This window comes from Falco rusticolus, chromosome 5 (assembly GCF_015220075.1).
Source record: "Falco rusticolus isolate bFalRus1 chromosome 5, bFalRus1.pri, whole genome shotgun sequence".
NCBI classification, from domain to species: domain Eukaryota; kingdom Metazoa; phylum Chordata; class Aves; order Falconiformes; family Falconidae; genus Falco; species Falco rusticolus.
Window position 1 is genome coordinate 54,904,258 of NC_051191.1, and position 14,176 is coordinate 54,918,433.

At 40.2% G+C, this 14,176-nt stretch overlaps 1 protein-coding gene across 1 annotated transcript in view; it reads right to left on the bottom strand.

The window, feature by feature from the left end:
- Positions 1–14,176, bottom strand: part of PLBD1 (phospholipase B domain containing 1) — a 39,187-nt gene that overhangs the window by 21,572 nt on the left and 3,439 nt on the right. Inside the window, exons 2-4 of the mRNA XM_037389162.1 lie at positions 8,768–8,987; positions 2,214–2,297; positions 180–318 (exon numbers count right to left, since the gene is read on the bottom strand). Of these exons, the coding sequence (XP_037245059.1) occupies positions 180–318; positions 2,214–2,297; positions 8,768–8,987 (443 nt within the window). The remainder of the gene's footprint in view (positions 1–179; positions 319–2,213; positions 2,298–8,767; positions 8,988–14,176) is intronic.

The window sequence follows — 14,176 nt, forward strand, 5'->3', positions numbered from 1 at the left end:
TACACTGAACAGCCACTGACATTTTTGTAGAATGGCATGCAGAATGAGTACTTGCCACTAACTATGCTTTTTCTTTTTTTTTTTTTTTTTTTTTTCCCAAAATAGTAGATTCCCTTCTCCCATCTTTGTCGTCTGACATCCCACCCCAAGCTACTGAAAAAGAGATTCAGTAATCTTACTGGTTTTTTGTGTAGTTTAGCCCACTCGAGGGCTCCCATGTACAGACCATCCAACTGTGCAATAATATAGCCAGCATGCCTCCAAAATGGGTCATCCTTATTATTTCTGATTTGTTGTCTTGTCCATTGATCTTGCTTCCTGCAGAGGAACAAACAGGTTGGGGGTTTCTTGTTTTTCTTTTAGAGTGTAATTGATAATGCAGGGAAGAGACAAATGTATTATAGCCCAGCTGATCCAACCTTCCTAGTGTTTTGAGGCAAACCATGCTCTGGCAATCCTGCAGGCATAGATGTTACACCCAAAGGATATAAGTGTTCAGATCCATGGAACATACCCTGCAGCAGTGTGCCTCTACCAGACTTCAGTATCAGAGAAGAATTTGTACTCCACCTCTGTGGGGGACTCTGCTATGTCAGATCTAGCATCCCCATATAGGCAGTAAAGGGAAACAAGCATCTGATAAGTCAGATCAACCATTCCCTTTTAAATGTCTATTTAAGGGTAAAATAGACTGGCCTTTGAAGAGCCTGTTTCTCTCTCCTAGGTACAAGCACAATGAAGGCTTTCTGCCAGTGGTGCTCAAACACTGCCTAAGAACCACTGCTATGCCTCTTGGTAAAATGTGGGAGGTGAAACGCAACCATCCTGTGTGCCAAATCCAATCAGTTACTAGCCAAATAACCCAGGTTTAGGGCATGAGGCAACACAAGCTGAATGGACCCTAGGGCAAGAACAGCCGACATTATAAGGAACAACCAGAGTTACCTCCTTTGCTGTGCACAAAGGGCCACAGAAGAACCACAGGTGTTAAAAAGTAAGTCAGGACTAGATTCCAGCCTCTTCCACCCTCCTGTATCTAACCATCCAGTGTTATGTACAGCAACAAGAAAAAGAGAATGAGCCTGGCTAGGAAGCAAACTCTTCCAGCAGTATAGGGGTGATAAAACCAGCCAGATTTAGCTTTCTGGAAGTAACAAGATGCAAGAAGTATGTCAGAGGGAATGGGGATATGATCAAAGCATACAGGACAACACAGCAGCCCCTATTGCAAAACTGCTATAAAGTACAGCAGCAATGTAGGAATCTAGGATATAGGCAACAGGAAAATTATTCAAGGCCATCTAGTACTGCCCCCCTCCATCCAACAGTGCATCTTGGGGGATACAGCTACTATGCTGAATCATTCTGGAAAAAAGCCCCATTGATGTGGTAGCTAACCCATTTTTCTCACAAGAAGGGCAGCAATGCTGAAAAATGATAGCAAAGGAATGCTAAGAATTTTTTTTCCCCTCTTCTTTTTGGGGGAAAGCCAAACCCAGTCAACCTTATATATGTGCACCAATAACAGAATTAGTCAGATATATAACCCCTTGTGGAAAATACAAGACAAGGGAAAGATGGAAGAATAGTCCCCAGAAATAACCGAAGTTTCACAGAAGTATTTGTAACAGAAGAAAACATAAATCTAAGGAGATTTAAATAACTGCTAATCACTTTCCCAGCACCTGGCCTGGTTCTTCTCCCACTTGTACTTTCCCACCAGTGTAGCTGCATTATTTGAGCGGAATTATTTTTATTTATACAGCTGAAGAGAAAACTGAATCAGGACTTTTGTGATTAGAACAGAATTTACAGCAGTGGTAGAATATACAAAGTGCTAACCTAACAGAGGAAAGAAAGAATACATAATGCTAAAAAGATTAAGGTGCCAGGAGACTGCACACTTCAGTGTAACATTCAAAATACCAGCTTTTTAGAAAAGGATTTTGACTAGAATGACCTTCAGAATTCATTGGTATTAACCCACACCCCTTTGTAGCAATGGTTTTAAACATTTCTTTGAAAGAATCAGCATTGGGGAAGGACATATGTATATTTAGAAATTTTTTTCATACTACTGGTATTCAAGTGGAGGGAAAGGAAGCATATATTTTCTTTAGCCCATAAGGAAGAAAATAAAAAATCCTCCAAAATTCTGTCATCCTCCAAACCCAAGCCTCAAATAATTTTTTTTCTAGTAACAAAATACATACGCCATAAAATTCTGAACTCCACTTCGAACAGTAGGATTCTTAATTAACTGTGGGTACATATTTGCAGCATGGTCATACATTTGCCTGAAAGAACAAGAGTAACAGAAGTTATTCTTTTGTGTCTTCCCTTCCTTTTTCTTACCAACCCGTTGATCAACAAGCACAAGGGATAAGCACCACAGTCCACAAAGTAAGCTTTTTCTAATCACAGAAATTACTTCAGTGCACAATAAACAGCAAATGTAACACAAGTTGATTGTTTAAATTGCTATACAATGGAAAGATATGCAAGAATGTGATTGAACTATGTCATAGAAAACTTCACATTCAGCAAATATTTGTAGGCCAGAAGCACCTTGAAAGTGTTAACACGTTAATTTAAAGCACAACAGAAATAGTTTACTGGACAGCTATTCCACTTGGAACCAAAAAAACCCACACAAGTAAGGAGAATATAATTTGCTGATTCAGTTGTGAGAGATAATTTCAGCCTGATACCTAGCAGGTTTTACTTACCATTAACCATTTTCCTTCCTTCCTGATTAGGCTAAATATTTCTAAAGTGAATATAAATTGATCCTACACGTTCCCACAGAAACTCCCTCTCAAGCCAGCTCTGAACCAATTCAGCTTTATGGACACCAAAATTATTGTGCGGGAGGTTTTTTGTTGAATTCAGTTAACTGTTTCATCTCCATTAACTAATAGGAACAAAAGTTGTAAGGGTTCTTTGAGTTTGTTGGTACTTTTGTTTAAGAGAAGTCCTTTACATTTCAAGATGGAATCAACGGCCAAAAATTGCTCGGGAGCCCAGAAGTTAAAATCACCCCTCCTTAGGTGAAACGTAATAGTCTTATTCAAGCCTAAACAAAGCTTCCAACATTTCTGAATTTGGGTCAAACTTAATCAACATTTTTTTGACCCACTGAATTTAAGAAGAAAGAAAAAAAAAAAAGACACAGAGAGGAGAAAAATATTTAGTTCTAGGTGGAAATCTGCAGGAAATTATTTTGTTGAGGTCTGGAGTTAACAGAACTACATCAGTCATCAGCAAAGTTAGCTCTTATCAAGTGCTGAAAGAAAACAGAACTAAGAAACAGATACCAGCCTCAAGGAAGGTACATGCCAGCAGGACAGAATTCCCTGTATTAAAACTCAGGAGGGCAGCTTCCTCTGAGAGGGATGCAGACAGGAGCTCTTCCCAGTTTTTCTCTGGGCATAATTAGAGAATAGACCAGAGATGACTGAATGGTTTGCTGATACTCACATTGACCCTCTCCCCTCTCTTTCTGTCCCTTCCCTGTTCCCAGCTATTTAAGTACTTGATAGCATGACCCTGCTTTCTTCTTAGCTCTGGTACCATTCTGACTACCAAATGTAATTGTCTGCATACATTCAGGCAAAACACTAACCCAGCAAAAAAAGTTAATTATTTTTCTGGCAGTTTGCAGCTTGAATTAGGTTGTTATGTAGACATATAAGCAACAGAGCTGGTGCAAAGAAGGCAGCTCTCTACTGTGTTCGCAGATGAACCGATGCATGGAAGGGCCTGATCAGTGCCAGGGCAGACATAGGCTGGAGAGACTGGATCTGTGGAGGGAGATGCTGGGGCAAGAGGGGGAGCATTTGCCAGCTTTGCACTGTTACACCTTTTATGAAACTGCAGCTACAGTTACCAGTTTTAGTTCTAGAGCTTCCCATCTCCCATGTAAGACAAGACTACATGCCATAATCATAACCCACTTCTTGAAGAGGACAAGAAAGTTGAAGAGACATAGAGATTTTATCCACCTCTGCTGTCACAGAGAATTTAGCAAATAAAAATCCCAAGTAGTTTTAGGAAGGAAATTATAGCATAACATACTCCATACTACAAGTCAGAGCTCTCATGGCACTAGGGAAGAGGAGCAAAAAGCAAGAGACAGTCTATCTGGCAGATGGTCTTTTAGGAATGAGAACCAGATGTAGAGGATAAAACCAGCCAAGAAACTAATCACTGCCTAGGCCAGGACAGATGATCAGGCTTCCAGGCTCTACTCTCTACATGTTGCACTCAAAAGGTCACGCAACACAAAGCAGATTTTACACCAGTAGTATCTTTAAGCTGTGTTCACTGATGCAGAGCCTGGGTTAGTTCAGAATCAGGGGACTGAAAACAGTTTAATGGCCTTCCTTCTTGTGTATGCTATCAGAGCACAGGCAATTCCTGGAACTGATTTTTCCGTTTTAAACACCCAAGGTTATTGAGAATTTTTCCCTTGCTCTGTGTAAATTTTTTGTTTTAACAAAGCTTCCATGTGCATGGCTTGCATGTTTTGTAAGGGTATTATCCTCTGAAGTAAACTGGATCATTATAGGAAGGTAAGTCTTTGCAACTTATCTAAGGCCAAATGCAAGGCAATTTACAAAGCTGGGCCAAGAACACTTAAGTCTCAAAACAGCAAAGCAGAACCCTGCTTCTTCAAATTAGGCAGGAAGATGACAGGACTCAAGTCAGCTGAGGTTATATCAGAAAAAAAGTAAAATTAATGTTGTTTCAAACTTAAATACTGCTCTTAGGCACCCAGCATGCCCCAATTGGCAGCAATTAAAAGTAATGTCATGGATTTGGACACACTCTGCCATTGCCCAAGTAAAGTAAGGCCTCATTAACAACACTTCTCTGTTGGTAATGGAGGAAGAGAATTCATACCCAAGAAAACCAGAACAAACATCTTTGGCTGGATGATAGGACTGGACCTTACAGACATGAAAGGCTGGGGATAAAAAAAAAATACCTGCCTCTCCAGCCACTACAGGCACTAATATTAGCTGTATCCAACCCCTAACTATGCGTTTTTAAACTAGACAGCTACTATCTGGATCAGATGCCAGCACTAGAAAGATGAATCATGCTCTAGAAAAGGCTTGTGTTTCTACCCTTACTGGTAAACAGGTCTGACTAGCTTAGCTATTGCTTTTTCTATCACAGACCTATACAACTAGAGCCAAGATTAATTCTTCCCCAGTAATCTGGGATTGGACAGTTCTAGTTTGTCTCATATTTTCATGTTTTGGCGTAGTTTTTTACAAATCCAGCTGTCTTACATTCTGCTTAGATTCCTGCTAAGGACAAAGCAAACACATGACAAAGAGAGATGGTCACTCTTTTGCTTACATGAGGAGACCTAGCTGTGTCTAGAAAACTATGCCCTAAGTGTAATACAAGAACTGAGCTAGCTGAGACTTTCTAAAGGTCTCCAAATTGCAGGTACTGTCAAGCTGGATAAGCTGGAGTTCCTGCTCACCAGACAGCATCTGCAGGAATACTTCAGCCTAGGATCAGGCATGCAACATATCCTTCCCATTAATGCATCACATCAGAGCTCCTCCTAGTAGGACTTCAGGGTTTCTGCAAAGAGCCACGCTGGGTCACTTCTGCTTTATGGAGTCATTACTACAAATGTACCAGCGAGACAGCTGGAGACCTTGGAGTTGTTCAGGCTACAGGTAGCAATGTGCTAGAGGGCATTTCAATTACTAGACGTACCCAATGTTTTCACATTGGAGGGCTGTGCCTAAGCCACCCAAGGCGGTGCTTATGCTGGGAAGTGACAGTCTTCACTCCAGTCGCTACATGGTTGCTGATGCAAATAAAGCCTTCCCCACAGTTAAACATATTGTTACACTTCCTCATTGTTAGCAAGTCCTTAAAAAGGATGGTTGCATAGCTACTGAGGACACCAGTGTGTGCAAAAGCAGGATGAGTGTTTAGAGACATCCTAAGTCCTGATGGTGCTAGAGAGCTTCCCTGAAGACAGGCTGAATGGGCCAGGCAGTCTGATGGGAACAGAGTTACAAACTGAGAAAGGCTGTTTCCCAGTTTTACTTCAGAAGACTTCTGTAACTGTCCCAAAGAAAGAACATCTACCTGCATGTTAATTAGGATTCTATGACTCTCTAGACAAGATAAAGAAGAGAAATGGAGCTCTGAAAGCAATCTTAACATCTGCAAACTTAGTGAGTTCTCACTGCTTCCACAGTTCAGGAAATTGCAAACAATGTGTAAGAGGATTCATTAGTTGCAGTGTGCTGAATAAAAAAACCACGAAGGTTATGCAGCTAAAAGCTGAAGTAATAGGTTCTCTGCCTTCTCAAGAGCCAAGGGAGTATATCACTAATTCATCTCCGCTCCTTAGCTGGAACATTTTCAATACATATTCTTAGCTTCAGGAAAAGCCCTCTTTATCCAAAATAGCTTTACAAGACCTAACAGAAAAAGCTTATATTCATAAACCCTTGTGAGAAATATGCTCCCAGTGTAGTTACAGATGTACAATGGGAAAAAGACACAGCCAAAAACCAAATTCAGACAATATGTATAATATTTGATAGTCATTTCAGTGATGGTAAGCATTTTCAGGTTTGGCTCTGCCAGAGGATTTCTCAGTGGATTTCCTCAGAAACAAAAGGCTTTGGCTAGTTCTGTTGTTGCATCTTAACCCACTCTCATACTCAGCTCCTTTGAAACAGTTGAATTTCCTACTTTGCTTAAAAGCTGAAGTCTCAAACCCTATTTTTCTACACTGATCAACCCTCAACTTCACATTCACAGACTTCAGGATCTCTGTTCATTACTCTTTCTGCTATATCCACTTCTCTACCAAGGGCCACTCAGTGCTGGAGCTGGTAGCCCTACAGTAACAACGGCTAGGGCTAGGAAACTGGAGAAGGCAAAAGCTTTGAGCAAAATAATTTTAGAAGTACCTTCACTTCTGTGACTCTTCACTTAACACCCATGGAAAAAACAAAGGGGAAATCTCCCTCCCCTAAACCTAAGCATAGACTAAAATATCAGATAAAATCCTTGCAGACTGTTTCACATCCAAACCATGTTTAAAGGAATGGGGATATACTGGTTTGTTTAAAAGCCAGGAAGACAAATCTAGAATGCATTTGGCTCTCTGTAGTATGACAAAGCTTAAACTTAACCACTTAGAAATGAGTACACCTAGGTAAAACCTTAGTGAAAAAAAAAAATCTGTTGAGTAATACCTAATTTTAACAATATTCTAACACTGGCAACCCCCAGAACCATATGTAGTTTACATAAACTGAATTAATAGCACATAACAGTAACCTCTTATGCCAAATAATCCAACAACATACATCCAGATCTCTCATGTACTTCATTGCCTTTCCTGTCTGGAATTCACGTTGTGCACTCAGAACTCTAGGATTCCTTTACTCTTTCCCTCAGAAGTGTTTTGTTATTGACAAATATTACAGTATTGAATTTCCTTTAGGCTCTCCAGAGACCTAGCTGCCCCTCCACAGTAAAGCCTACTAAAGAGTCACATTATCACGCCATATGATCAGAGAACTATCCAGAAATCTTAACTGATCTTAAAATGTCTTACTAATTAATATCATCTTGTCCAGCAGCCTTATCTGACAACTGTTCAACAGACAACCTTCCCTTGCTGGCCTGTTCAATGCAGCCTATAGGTATTTATTTTAGTGTTCCAGAAGCAAGCTGGTAAAGTCAAATTCATGTAATCATATCCATCGCAAGCATCTCCCAACTATTCCCCAGCCATGCATAAGAATTTGGGAATTTTTCTTTTCCTGTGACTAGTTCGATAAAGAAGAAGATGGAGATTGTTCAACAAGAAAACACATGTTACATTCTTAACTATATCACCAGCTGTATCCTACCAGTTAGTATGTCATAATGCCATTCTGTCTTCCAACTTAGTAAAGAAAAGAACAGGGTTTGGTTTTGGAGTTATTTTTTGTTGGTAGTTGTTTGATAGTTTTTTGGGTGGGGTTTTTTTTTTCCTTTTAGAAAAAAAGTGCTCTGGATTCATAACAATCACAAAATTCTGTCAGTTTTCATAGATCTGCAGTGTGAGAGAGATTCAGTCCCTCGTCTTCTCTTCAAAGGCTTTCAGGAATACATTGACCCTTCTAGACACACACCAGTCTGCCTTCAGGCCTATCAGTTGGTTTTTTAAAAAAAATTGTCCAAGACAGACTAAACTCTCCATGCTTTGAAGTTTTAGTAGCTGCTCCCCAGCAGTTTCTTGGCAGTGTTTGCTGAAAAAGGTCCTTAAGGAAGCCCTGCAAACCTTGGTAGCAACATTTCTCCCTGTTTGATCTGCTCTCAATTGTCTCATCTGTTGTTGGTCTGTCACCTAACTACAGACTGGGAAAATAACTACTCTTTCCACTACCCTTTTTATAATTATTTACAACATAGGGCTTATGCACTTCCTTACATATACACTATTCTGTGACTACATTACTTAATCAGTAATATAGATACAGTACTTCTCTGTCTCACCAAGGTGTTAGAAGAGCCTGCAGGATAAGAAGCAGAAGGCACATCTTGATTCCATAATGAAGTAGTTATACTTCATACTTGCTACTAATAAAAAGAACAGCATACAACTTCGCAGCATGTGGTCACTTTAAATAGATGGGAATTAAGGGAAATGAAAAAACAAACAAACTCACAAGTACAGAAATCCACTAGAAGTGTCATAAGTTGTGTTACTTCCTGAAGTACTTACGGAGCTGTGAGATAGCCTTCCAAGAAGCCAGCTGCATACATGATATCTTCATTGCTTAAGGTCTGCCTGCCGTAGCCTGCTCTGATCTCCAGAACTCCCCAACCTGTTGTCAACATAGTGTTGTTGTAGAAACCATAGGCATCTCCACTCCTGTCCAGTATATTCTTGAGCTGAAGTGTTTTTTCAGCTCTATTCCAGTACACAGTTGCATAGTGGATTTCTATGGTGGAGAAAAGGGGCAACGGAAACAAACAAACATTAATAGGTATTTCCTATCCAATACTGAAATGTCAAGACAATATTTTGGCAATTTTAAAATTTGACAGCTCTCCATCAGGTTTAGTTCTTATGGAGAACAACACTTAATGTGTGGCATGACAGCTAACTGGAGCTTTACCAAGACAAAAAACTTACAGTTAATATTCTCATGGTACTCTTCTGGAAATTATCTACAACTCTTTCACTGTAGAATTCCAACATAGCTGAGACTTGACATAAAATTCCAGAAGTATTTCCTTATCTGGTCCATAAGAAAATCTATACAAATCTTACTGAAATTAACTTTAGAAAACAGCATGCCTTAGCAACTGCAAAGGATCATAAGCTACTTTTGACTTGGTTTTCCACCTAATGGTTCAAAAAGGCTGCAAAAGTTTCCTAAACTGTCTTTCTGGTCAATTAACCCTGGAAGTGGCATTACCCAACAGGAGCACCAGAACTCAGTGGATCACAGCCTTAAAGACAAAAGCACCACAGGTATGCAATCTTTTGTAAGACACACAATCCCCATCACCCAGCTGAAATAGAATTGATCCCAAGTACAAAATTAACAGAAAGGAAAGGCACTAGACTGCTCAGAGTTCTGCTTGGACTGCTGTTTAAGAAATGTTCTTAATTAATTGGGCTTTAATCCTGCTCAGCTGAAGAACAAAGAGCAAGATAAAATGCTTTACAAAAAAACCCCACTACACCTCAAATTCAACCTTCCCTAAAATGGGACCTGATTATATCAGATCTCTGTTCATGACTGATCAAATCATTACTACAGTATTACAAGTGAAAAGAGTTCAAAAATCTTGAGTCAAGAGTTCCCAGAATTATTTGAAACATTTTAAGGGATAAACTCAAACAGAACTACTGAGAAACCTGCAATGGTTTTATTCCCCTGACCCTTCTCCAGCGTGTGGCAACTAGTCCTGCCAGTTTAAAGCAATGAATTAGAATTTGGTTACTACTCCTTACATCAATTTGTTTTGTGTATCATGCCCATAACAGCTGCAAACTAGAAAGCTAGATCTAATTCTGGATGACCTTACACAACATACTTATTATGCATGCTATAATAATGGAACCATGTAAAGAGCAATATAATGCCAGCACAACACTTTATGGTCTTCAAAATGCTGTAAGTAAAATGTTTGTGATAAAGCAGCAAGTTTGATTTCAAATTAAGTACACACACTTTATTCAGTCCTCTAAAACATAACATAAATAAACTATTTTTATGAAGAGCCATGACATATTTGAATAAAAAAGAACATTTTCCAAGAACTAAACTCGTTCTCCAACTAATCACTTTCTGACAGAGCAGTTACTCAGTTGCTTTAAGCCAGTTTTCATCTATTTTACCAGACTGTTGAATAATCTGTGTCATTCAACAGCTGGAAAGCTGTTATTCTCCTAGAGTTCCAGCAAGAATAGCTAAAACTCTTTCTTAATGAGAATCATAGAGTGGCAGAGTTTGGAAAGGGACCTCTAGAGGTCATCTTGTCCAACACTGCTGCTAAAGCAGGGTAATCTACAGCCAGTTGCCCAGGTTTCATATCCAGACAGCTTTTGAGTACTTACAAGGATGGAGGTTTCACAGCTTCTCTGGGCAACCTGTGCCAGTGCTCACTCACCCTCATAGTAAAAAGGTGTCTTCTAATGTTCAGAGGGAACCTCCTGTGTTTCAGTTTTGCCCACTGCCTCTGGTCCTGTCCCTGGGCACCACTGAAAAGAGCCTGGTTCTGTCTTCTTTACACCCTCCCTTCAGGCATTTGTACACATCCATGAGATCCCGACTGAGCCTCCTGTTCTCCAGGTGGAACAGTCCCAGCTTTCCCAGCTATTCCTCATGTGAGAGCTGCTCCAGTCCCTCAATCACCTTCACAGCCCTTTCCCATACTCTGTCGAGTAGCTCGATCTCTCTTGTACTGGGGAGCCCAGAACTGGGCACCGCACTCTAGGCATGGCCTTACCAGTGCTGAGCAGAGGGAAGGATCACTTCTCTCAACCTGCTGGCAACACTCCTAACACAGCTCAGGAGACAGTTGCCCTTTTTTGCCATAATGGCATATTGCTGGCTTATGTTCAGCTTGGTGTCCACCAGGACTCCCAGACCCTTTTCTGCAAAGCTGCTTTCCAAAGTCAGCCCCAAGCATATATTGGTACATGAGGCCGTTCCTCCCCTAGTCAGGACTTGGCATTTCCCTTTGTGGAACTGCACGAGGTTCCCGCCAGCCCATTTCTCCAGCCTGCTGAGGTCCTTCCGAATGGCAGCAAAGCCCTCTGGTGTATCATCAGCAAACTCACCGAGGGTACACTCTGCCCCATCACCCAGAGAGATAATTAAGGAAGATGCTGAACAGTATTGACCACTGGCATACACGACTGTTACTGGCCTCCAGCCAGGCTTTGTACCACAACACACTATGTCAGTCTTCATGAGACACTTCTCAAGCGAACAGGAAAAGCGTTAACTAGAAACGAATTTTAGTAGTGAAGGACCTGTGGGGTTTTTTTCTCCCATTCTATGAATAGAAGTTTTTACACAAATCTATTTAGAGATGAAGTCACTTCAGGGTCTTGGAACACAGTGTTTAAAAAACATGTTTTTCATCTGCCAGGTACTGAGGCTATTTAAAGGACTGAGACGTGACAAACTTTGGATAGCTTTTCAAGCAGCTATAACATTAGTTTTCTGTTATGTCCTTAACTATCTTCTAGTAATACATGCAGTAATTGCTACTTTAGATTAAGGGTAAACATGGGAATCACTCAGACTGAAAATATCTATAAATAGAAGAGCAGGCTGGTAAAGGTCATCATTAAAAAGAGTCAAAGGCAGGCCACTTCACAAAGCTAAAACTTATATAAGCAAAGAGGTCAGGGAAAGGGAGGTCCTGAGAAGAAGTGGTGCAAGTGGTCAATGCAGAACACAACTTGCCTGTCCAACAGTAAATGGAAAGACTGATTCCAACCAAGAAGCCCACTGTGAGGCAGGGGAGAGGCTGGCCACATGCCCAGTACACAAAGACAGCTGAAGAATGGGTAAAAACAGCAAGAACCAAGTAGGGCAAAAGATAATCTTCTTCCCCATCTCTTCAGTAGGCTGCAAAAAGGTGGTAAGTAGTCAAGAGGAACCAGGGTAGCTGGGCATTGTTATTAGTGCCCACAGACTAAATATGTCAAAGTAAGTCAAAGAAACTTTCTTCTACCTAAAGCAAAATAGCCATCGCTTTCTTTTGTAAAAGAAGGTTGATCCCAGTGCCAGACAGACCTGACACAGGTACTCTAACACAGTAGGCTGTGTTTCTTTGTTTTATGCTCTGCCAGAGCATGAACATGCAAAGCTATTTTCAAAAGTCAGAACAAACTTTTCAATTACCTTTGAAGTTTGCCCTGCCCCAACTTCACTACATGACAGATTTAAACCAAAGGAAACCAGGAGTAGAAGAGGATGGGAAAGAAGGGGAAACATTAAATTACAGGATAATTTGCAACAAACCTGGAGAGGCCTTTAGAGGAACAGCATCAAGGCAGCTGTCATAGATGTGACTTAACAATAATGCTGGAAAAGACCATTTCCCATTACTGAGTTACTATTTTTTTCCCCAACTCATTCAATTATGGTCCCATTTCACCTCACTAATTTTTATGTCAGTTTCTGCAAATCTAACTGCCCTGGTCTAAAGAGTCAAAATGCCTACATGCAAAATCGCTATGTTTATTTCAAGGAACATGTATATAATCATATAGTAATTGTTATAATTTAGAAAATAAGTCTTTCTCTTACTACAGCTAGAGTTAAAACTACAAGTTTGTAAATCTGTGTACACTTAAAACATGCTTTACAGTGTGACTGAAGCATTTGCTATCACCCAGTCTGTTACAATTTTAAGCTGCATTCATCTAAACTAGCAGCACTACCTTTGCCAAGAAAGCCATCCAGAACTGAAGTATAACAGGCAACGTAGATATTCAAGAAGCAACTACACATTTCCAAATAATCCCGTATGTGTCCTGTAACTACAGGAACCTTCCCCTTGAATAATGCTAAGATTTTCATGTTTATTTTTGGAGAGCGAGGCAGGGGTCCAGGTATCCCTTACACTAGCAGCTCTATTGGTAACTTCTACCATATGAATCCAAATCAACTTCTCCATGAATCTCCAAGTCATCCTCTTATCATTGAGGTTAGACTTCCCAGTGTGTAGCTGAGAATGCTGACAAGTATTTCAGCCTATTAAAACTGAGAAGAACAGAAAAGACTGGGACAATCTGTGCTATTCCATAAAAGTATCGCTCAGAACAACCTAAATAACAAGCCAAAGCACACTATTTACTGCAATGAATGACTCAAAATCCCTGGGGACAGGGTAGGTCAGTGGAGTTACCATTCCCTTCCATGCAACCAGCCAGCCAGGAGAACTGCATAGCATCAGCAACACAGAGTTCCACCACAACCACCAGTATACTGTATGGTGGGAGACAGAACTGGAGAAGTGCAATAACAAAACAAGCATGGAAATGAAGCGTTCCTTCTCCTTTCTGCAGTCAGTAGGAACTGGGAGGAATATTTCCTCAAACTGCCTGTTTTTAAAAAGATACATCAATGATTTTGTTAAAGATCCAGAAATAGGGACTACATTTGGGAGAGTGTTAAGAATTTCTTCAACAAGTAAGAAGTATCTGCTTTTAGCCAAGTTTATACCCTAAATAATGGAAAAATGAAAATATTTTGGCCATGGCTAGGAGGTAGTGGTAATCCCCTTGGTTTTTAGGCCAAAATGACAAAACCATTCTCTGTCTTTTTGGTTCAATACAGTCACTTGCAAGGTTATGTTAAAAGTGGAAATTGTCTTTTATTTGGTGGCAGCGGGAGAGTGAAAATGCATACATGTTCATAAGAATATGGAGAAAGCAATTAAAGGAAATACTAAAGTAGAGGACCGAGGCAAGATGAAACAAAGAGGAAACCGGACACTGAAAAGGATATGAACGAGTAGCAGTAACTTGTAATGAAAGAACAGAATAGTGGAAGAAAGCAGTACAACTAGATGGCACAAGACCATCTAACAAACACTATTTGATAATTGTCACTGATATTTATTAAATAAACTATACCTACAAAAATAACACCTCACA